General features: G+C 40.0%; 1 protein-coding gene across 9 annotated transcripts; it reads right to left on the bottom strand.

Annotated features, from left to right (window-relative positions):
- Positions 1 to 750: 750 nt before the first annotated feature.
- Positions 751 to 8318, bottom strand: slc66a1 (solute carrier family 66 member 1). 9 transcript variants are annotated; one of them, XM_053423796.1, is made up of 11 exons: positions 8160 to 8318; positions 7995 to 8055; positions 7412 to 7455; positions 6673 to 6735; positions 5733 to 5929; positions 5512 to 5641; positions 4995 to 5082; positions 4421 to 4575; positions 4238 to 4330; positions 2968 to 3153; positions 751 to 1803 (listed from the first exon to the last, which is right to left on the bottom strand). In XM_053423796.1, the coding sequence occupies exons 4-11, from the start codon at positions 6688 to 6690 to the stop codon at positions 1717 to 1719; spliced, it is 954 nt and encodes a 317-aa protein (XP_053279771.1). In that variant the 5' UTR covers positions 6691 to 6735; positions 7412 to 7455; positions 7995 to 8055; positions 8160 to 8318; the 3' UTR covers positions 751 to 1716. The 9 variants fall into 9 exon arrangements, with proteins under 9 accessions (XP_053279771.1, XP_053279769.1, XP_053279775.1 ...); XM_053423794.1 differs by having other exon boundaries at positions 6673 to 6877; positions 8160 to 8317; XM_053423800.1 differs by having other exon boundaries at positions 5733 to 5926; positions 6673 to 6877; positions 8160 to 8317.
- Between the last annotated feature and the right edge of the window lie 408 nt (positions 8319 to 8726).

Raw genomic sequence — 8726 nt, 5'->3', positions numbered from 1 at the left:
CAGTGTGTGTCACCATATATGTGAATGATAGAAAACTGCACATGACACAAATCTACCATCAATATTCCCGGTATGGGGCCCTTTAGTTGCACCAGGGATTTGAACCATCAACTTTTGAGGATCCCCCCTGCCTCCCCCACTAGAAAAACTAGAATCATCTCATTAAGACATTCCCAGTATAGAGTGTTTATAAACAGGCTCTTGTTCATCCCTGGTGATGGATGTGTGCTCCCTATCACAAGCTCTTCCCCCTGACTCCCCAAATCCTCTCTAACAATCTCACTGCCACTGTTTCACAACCACACACTGCAACACACATACACACACTTACACTTACTGAACCCTCCATATTTTCATCAGTGACCTTTCTTCCTCTGTGGGTGGGCCCTTGAGTTTATGTGATTGCATTATTTTTAATAGTGAGAGAAAATGTGTGTGTGTGTTATGAGGGAGGAGGGTGCATCTGAGAGGCCAGTGTGAGTCTGATAATGAAGAAAAACAACATGGCTGTCAAGGCCTCCCACGAGCAGGTCAAACACAGTAGCTGGAGGGGTCGAGGTCAGAGGGGGGCACAAGGTCAAAGGTCAACTTCAAGGCCAAGGGTAGGCCGGGACCTCTGCTGAGTTGCAAAACAAGTGGGAGGTGCAGAGTAAACTTTTGTGGAGGGAAAGTGTCTTTCTTCTCAAGAGGAGCCATCAGATCAAATTCATAAGTCAGCTGAAGTAAACGAAGGGAGCTGATAACGACTGATAGACACAGATAAAACATGTTGTTTATTTGTTTGTTTACAGTACACTGACCCAACACGGATATTTAACATACCTCAAAATAAAAAATAAACCATGAAAATGGGCAAAACTTTTGAAAGTGAAAATGTGTAAATTAAACTAAGTTGTTTGATTTTAAAAACAAACAATAAAAGATTAAAAAAATAAAATAAAATGAGAAGGTATGATTACAATTAAAAATAGCAATAAAATGCAAAAAAAAACGTAAATTCTCCAAGATACTTTCATGGCTGGTATATGTATTTACACATGACTGTTTTAAGAAGTTACAAAAAAAACAATTTTTTCCCAAATATGAGGTGATATTTTGTGCATTTATCGGAGAGCCCCCAAAAAACACCAGCTAAAACCCTGTAAATAAAATCTGTCACAACTTCATACAAATGTATATTTCATATGGTCCGAGTTTTAAAACTTAAAAAATAAAAACCTCTGTGTTGACTGTTCGCTCTCAACAGCAGGTTTCTGACATCATGTCTTTTATCCAACTGATGTTGACCTAAAATCAAGAGGAGAGGAGGCTGACAGGAGTTTATATCAACATCTGACGCCTCAATCGTCCCTTTTAAAACTAATATTGAATCAGCAATCATAAAAATGTTCAATAAAAACGATGTCAGTTATGTCTCTAACGCTGAATGAGGTAACACATATTGCCATGTCCATGTATCTACATCTATTAGAAACTAGAGAAGCAGCGTGAGTCACATCACTGCAGCTGAACCCAAGTGAAGAATCTGTGGCTTCACTTAGCTGATAAGAACACATTGTAAACTTTGCAATAAAAGAGCATAATAAATAAAACAATGAAATTAAAATAAAATGTACAGTTTGGTTCTCATCTTGATTTTGTGCTGTAAATGTGATTTGGAGGGTTCTCGGAAAGCAAGTGCTCATGTCCCTCTGCTTCGCCCTTCGTTTTGTCCCTTCAGGTCGCGATCAGAGGCGACGTCTCGTCATAGCCGGTGTCCAGCGGCCCTGGACCCTTGCGGTAAATGATGAACTGGATGGAGATCTGAACCAGAGTGTCAAGGGAATCAATATAGATCCTGGGAAAGAGTCTGTTGAATGCAAGAACAGTTATTGACTGGACAACTGGGATAACTGCCGCAGGGCCTCATTTTCGAGTATCTTCTAAGTTGTATGCTGCATTTAAGGGGAATTATGAATTGTATTATCAATGCATAGTACATTTTTCCTCCTGGACAATTTTTGGTGCTCAAAAATATTTTCCAGCTTTAAACCCTCTGATGTTGAAGTTAAATATCCCTCAACTAAATCAATGTGACATGAGTCTCAAATATTTTTTTTGGTAAAGTTGCGTTTGGGAATATTCTGCTGGTCAGCGCTGTGCTCAACATTTTGGGGAAAAGGCTAATTTACCTACTGAGAGAGTTAGATGAGAAGACTGACACCACTCTTGTGTTTGTACAGCAAATATGAAGCTGCAGCCAGGAACTGATTATTTTAGCTAATCTGGAAGCAGGGAAAGCCGCTCTAGACTCTGTCCAAAGGTACAGCAGCTCTGAGGCTTAATACATAACACGTCTCTTAGTTTAATTCATATACCAGTGTAGGAACAACAAACTGGGGTTTCAAGGCCCTGTGTGCTGGATTTTTTTTCTAAGAATACTGATTTCCTGGCAGCTCATTAACTGGTTAGCACAGCTGAAACTTCATTGTTGTGCAAGTAATTTTTAAGTGTATTTTCCAAAATTCGATTAATTTGAGCTATTCCTTTGATAAGTACCAGGGTCAGGTGTGTTTTACCCCAGGGCCTGCTGGTGGGTCATGTAGACAATCTGATGAACTGGACGATGAAAAAACACACAACCCGACATCTTCAATTCACAGGCATCTGCATCATCTACATCTTCACTGAAAACCAAGAGTGGCGCAACTTTAGTCCACCACTAGCATTTGAAGAGACACTTGGCCTCCAGGGGCCACTGATCTAAGTTATAGTCTGGTTTCTTTCTTGACAACGAGCTAGATTCCCCGTGAGGACCTTTGAGACTGTATATAACGTTTTTACACACACAGACACGAGATCATAACCATCTGAGGAACCTCCCTCTGTCACAGCTCAGCACTGGTGGATATGTAGCATGTACATGGGATTAAGGAGAAACGTGCAGCAGGCCCCGTGCCTGTTTAAAGAGAATAGTTTAAAGGATACAAGGACGTCTAGAGAGAGGGTGCCGAGGCTGCCGATGAGCCAGGGCAGGTGATGGATCATGTAGCTTTTCTCGCCTTGGCCGTCGTCTGGGTTCTTAAGTAGGACACTCAGGCCGTATGTGGTGTTTCCCAGGATGACCAGCGCGAACAGGAAGAAAGACACTCCCTCTGTCGACTTTCTCTTGAACTGTGGGGAAGTGGGAAGAACAAAAAATATTTTAAAAAAGCACTAGAAGCTGTTTTATACAACTGCCACATATTTTCCACCAGACTGATGCATTCATGTATATGTGAGAGTGCAGAAGGGAAAAAACTTGACAGCAGGTTAGTTTCAATAGTGTTTTAGGTACATGGAATTTTTGACTTTCGCTTTACTTTATTAGTTTGTGCATTTTTAAATATACAAAATCTTTTAATGCCGTAACAGCTTTTTTATTTTAAAGGGATAGTTCACTTAAAAAAGGAAAATGCACTCTATCTACTCACCACTATGTCGTTGGAGGGGTAGGTGAAGTGTTTGACTCCGCAAAACACATCTGGAGTCTCAGAAGTAAACTTTGTAGCAGCAGACTCTGCTACAATTAAAGTTAATGGTGACCGAGAATTTAATAGTAATAAAACAGCAAAAACACAAAATGCTTGTGTGGTGTCATCAAAGTGTCCGCAAGCCCCACATTCATATTCGACTCGAAACAGGGCCATTTTCAATGAGTTTTAAACCTAAGAGTCTGCGGATGTATTCCTACGAGGTGCATTCACGGACCCTCTGAAAATCTATGTCTGCTAGCTTAGCCACTTCCAGTGGACATTTAGAGAAAATTATGCCATTTCGAGTCGAATATGAATGTCGGGCTTGCGGACACTTGGATGACACCACACAAGCAGTATGTTTTTTTTTCTGTTGTTTTATTATGTCTGAAGTCTCGCTAACCATTGACTTCTATTGTATCAAGCTCGACCTGAGACTCCATAAATGTTTTGTGGACTCAAACACTTCACCCACCCCTCCATCGACACAGTGGTCAGTCAGAACCACATTATTTCAATTTTTTTTTATTGGATGTGGTTTCAAAAATATATGTGTGATAATAAAACAGGTGTAATCAGAAATAAAAAGGTAAACATAAAATATTAAACATTGTATGAGACAGTTATGCAGAAGTTATTATAATTATTATAATTGCTCTAATTTTCATTATTAATGTTATCAGTATTAGCATCAATCAATGTCTGTCTACAGTTTGCAGCAGAGACTGCTTTGTCATACTTACATTAGTGTACATCTGAGGAAGTCTAGAACACAGGTAGAGCACCGATGACACTGAGCCAATGGAGAAACCAATGATCTCTTTGGGGGAAAAAGCCTGAAGCGACACAGACACAAAATTAGGGGAAACAATCCTAAATGATTCACATTCCTTGGGTTCCTTATTAAACAAATGAATAGGACGCACCTTGACATGGCTCAGGGTAGAGGTCGAGAGCAAGGCGCGACTTCTGAACCCCGAGGAGATATCTTCCTGTCTCGCAGCCGGCCCTGGAAGGTGGATGAGGTTTGCTGTGACGCCCAGGGCGCAGGCTACACCCACCACGTTCAAAACCCTCCTTCCTGGAGAAGAGACGGCACCTGAGTTTATTTGTTAATACTGAGAAAGATCTCTCAGCACATTCCCACAGACCTCAGACAGGGGCTACTGTGTCAAAGGTGGTGAAGGCAACAAACACCACAGCGACATGAGACATGTGATGACATCATCACAGGGATCACGAGATTACACTCTTCCTCTCTCTGGACTGGTGCTGGACCATTGTTCATCAGCATTTATGTAATCAGTGCTGTGATGGTGGCTGGATCAGTAAAGAACGTGGCTGCAGTTCCAGCATTGAGGGCGAAATGCAAGTCGTGGGGGGTTTTCATTCCTTTACCACATTTTAACAACGAGCATGATACCACACAAGGAGCTAGAATCCAAATAAGGCACCGTAACGCAAATAAACAAATTCAAATTAACAAAGTAAAATACTCACTTTCATCCATTCTGTTGTTTAACTTGTAGTAACAGTACATGGCCAGCATCAGTATGTCAGCAAACACGTAATAAACAGCCGTGTATGTCTGAAAGAGAAGAAGAAATGAGTTATCACAGAACACGTTATCAGAGAAGAAGGAAACATTTGATTATTGTCATAGAAAATCATTGTTATTGGGGCCCATTGTAATGTTGAGTCACTTTGTCAAGTCATCGACATTTATCATCTAAGTCCTTCAACAACAAATGAACTCTAATTAGCAGGTAAAGGCTCTGATAATATGACAATGTGGTTTCCTCTTTACTGATAACATAAAATACAAACATTTGCTTCTTTAAATTAAAAAAATTACTGTCTTAAGATATCATTTCTGCCTTAAATAATTTCTGATAAGTACTTTCATTGCTTTTGGCACTTTCCAGATCAATCAATTGCTTAAAAAAAGTTATAGATTGACTCCAAGCTCTACTTCATAATGGTGAAAACACTGAGGCAAACATTTATCCCAAGTCACCTGAAGTGGAAGCTGGTCTGCCAGGAAGGAGCCCACCAGATTACATGTGTCACCTCCCAACCACAGCAACAGGAACCAAATGGAAAGGGCACTGTCCATATTCCCGGTTTTGCACGAGCTGTAGTACTGTCTGCAATCGCAACCACACAAATTACACAATTACACACACGTTTAGATTTTAAAATAATAATTGCCCTTGAGAAACAGATGCCAAGACATACGGAAGTGAAGACACCATGAAGCAGAGGATGGACAGGAGGCCTAGGTAGATGCTGGCCATGTCCCTGGCATCCTGGGCACATTCCCCAAGACCATTCCAAACCCACTGGGAGCCATTAGGGCACAAAGAGCTGAAGTTTCCTTGACTGCCCGATCCGAAGGGACTCCGCGTGAGGGCTGGCTCTGTCCACATACTCTGCTGGAGAGAACAAAATCGGTAAAAATCCACTTCTCTTTTTTTTGCATTAATGCTTTAAACATAGACGCTGTCTTTCCTAATGAACGTTCCAAATTTTGTTCTCTCTCTCCCTTGCTCTGTTACAAGCATATATATCTTGCGCTGCTGTACATCCTGGGAGAGGGATCCTCATCTGTTACTTTCTTTCTTATAATTCAGATTTCTGCATTTAACTTTCCCCCTGTTAAAGGGTTTTTGGAAGTTGTCCTCACTCTGATCGAGGGTTAAGGGCAGAGACATTGTTAAGACATATGAGGCAAACTGATTTATGAATATGGGCTATACAAATAACATTTGATTTGATCAGTTATTATTATTATGACAACAAAACATGTCTAATCGCAGAGATGCCGACATGGCGCAGTTCACACGGTTGAAACGAGGTCAAAGGTTGTTGTGGACAACATCAGAACAGCTGGTTTCTGTCCAGACTCAGATATTGAGCCGCTGATTAGATCAAGACAGGGTTGTTTGAATAAAGTCGCTTTAAGAGTGGCTGCATTTCTACACAGGCCGACACAGGAAAACATATCGTTTCACCCAGAGACAATAAAGTCAACAGAAAGCCAGGGACGAATAAATCAAATGAAGGCAGTAAGTTAGACCCGACAACAGCCACAGAATAAAACATGTCCGGGGCTCGACAGGACCAACACGTAGAAAGCAGCACAGAGGAGAAGAGGAGAGCGTCGTGTTTATCTTGCCTGAATATCTGCTGACATGTCGGTGAACTCCTCAGCACAACAACAGAGGAGCAGCCGCAGACTCTACACAGAAACAACACGGAAGCTGCAGATAAACATGTCTGATCTAGGACTGCGAGCTGATTGGCCGCTGCGCTGAAACGTCACTAAAGGAAAACAGAGTCGCTTTCAAAATAAAAGCTCCACGTCCAAACAGCCACAGCTACTGTAAAAAAAAAGAAGTAAATTCAATGAGATTCAATAAGATAGACAATGGCGAGAGGAACAGTAATTTAACTTTTGAAATCTAATGGTAATCAAGAGAGAAATCGTCAGTTAATGTATTATTATTCCATCATACAGGAACTGTAATGATGAAACTAACAATTCATATATATATATATATATATATATATATATGAATTGTTAGTTTCATCATATATAAAGTAAATGTATTAATCATATATAACATATATGTTATATATGATGATATTATGATTAATACATTTACTTTATACTTTAATTGCTGCATGATCTTGTGAATTCTCCATCCATTGCAGTTTATATTACAAGGTCAATATTCTATTAAAATTTATAATTTTAAACATTTCTACTTTACCATCTTATTTGTATTACTTTTCTTCTTATAGAGATGCATCCTTTTTAATATCTTTAACTTTGCCGTATGAAATGTGCTTTAAAAATATAACAGATTGAGCACTCAGTCAATGCAATGGTACAAGTTAGGGGAAATCATCACCTGTTAAAGGCGCAAGAGATGTGAACTGGTAGGTTTCTGGGAGTCTGGGAAAATAATGAAACTGCCAAGTTTAGTATAGGAGTCAATAACAGCCTTTGACCCTGAGGTTAAAGCTACCATGACATCATGATCATTAGAAAAATAATATTTTTGAAACATGTAATTCATCACACCCCGTCTTTCCCTCGGATGACATTTTCCGACTGTGAAGGTTGAGAAGAAAATTCTTCTTCTCCTCTACACAGTCAAGGATCTATATAAACATCATTCCATGGTGGAAACTCTCACAATAGTAGAATATTTATTAATGCTGAGAACCAGCTCAAAATATGCTTTCACACAAGAAAGATTAGTGGTGCAGATCTGATTCTCCAGCTTGCACACATTTTCACGTTCTCTCATCACATATCAACAAGCCTTGCTAAATCTGGTTATTTAACTCTCCGGGGTAAATCAGTTATTAGTTCTGAGGCCTCCTACATTCTTCAACAAGCTTTGGATTTTAGTGAGCAGCCGTGAAAAACAATATGATATCCAGGTCCATAAGGGTTAAAACCACAGGCTTGTATGCAGATGTACTTACCCGGAGAAGTTGTAGACAACTGTTCCTTTCTTTAGTTATAGGCAGAGAGAAGGTGATGTCTCTATTTCCCCAGGAGAAAAAGTTCATGAGGTCAGTCTTCTGCGTTGAAAGTTACACAGGATTCCATTGCTGCCAAAGAACAATTATCAAGAATAAACATCCTACCTGGAGAAGAATATCAAATCCAATGTCAGACTTCAGATGAAAGGGAAAGAGAGAGAGAGGACTTCACTCAATAAATGATCTGAGGTGATTAACAAACTGTGTCAGCTGACCATCAGTCAGACTGACGACTCAGCACCTCAACACGCCGACGTCAGCTCCTGCAGTTTTATTTCCCGTTTGCTTTAAGTTTCCACCGTTACGTCACGTGATTGTGGTCAAGTAACCAAAATTAAGTCAGCTGACCTCTAGATTTTGTTGTGCATTTCCTCGTGTACTTACGGTACTGGTGCTGAAAGCAGCCAAGGTGAATGTGAACAGAGCACAAACAGTGCACTGCATATATGTTTACACAGAATGAAGTGGAATATACGGTACGTTCTTTAACCAGAGAAATGGGTATTATTTGTGACATTAAAATGACAATTCCCTGCAACTATAGTTGCATTAAACTAGAATAGCTCTCAGCAGAGTGTCTACTGACACCAAGGTCTAAAAGTCTGTTTATATAGCCACATTTAAATTCACTAGATCCCGATTTTTACTTGGATTTGCACCAAATTAGAAACA

This window comes from Pleuronectes platessa, chromosome 6 (assembly GCF_947347685.1).
Source record: "Pleuronectes platessa chromosome 6, fPlePla1.1, whole genome shotgun sequence".
Classification (NCBI taxonomy): Eukaryota; Metazoa; Chordata; class Actinopteri; order Pleuronectiformes; family Pleuronectidae; genus Pleuronectes; species Pleuronectes platessa.
This window is presented reverse-complemented; position numbering and strand designations above follow the sequence as displayed.

What these genes read in the sequence shown, in the direction of transcription:
- slc66a1 (XM_053423796.1), bottom strand. An exon ending in TTCATGGTGTCTTCACTTCC is followed by an intron (nt 5,642 to 5,732) that starts GTATGTCTTGGC and finishes TTGCGATTGCAG; the next exon opens with ACAGTACTACAGCTCGTGCA. An exon ending in CTACCCTGAGCCATGTCAAG is followed by an intron (nt 4,331 to 4,420) that starts GTGCGTCCTATT and finishes GTGTCGCTTCAG; the next exon opens with GCTTTTTCCCCCAAAGAGAT.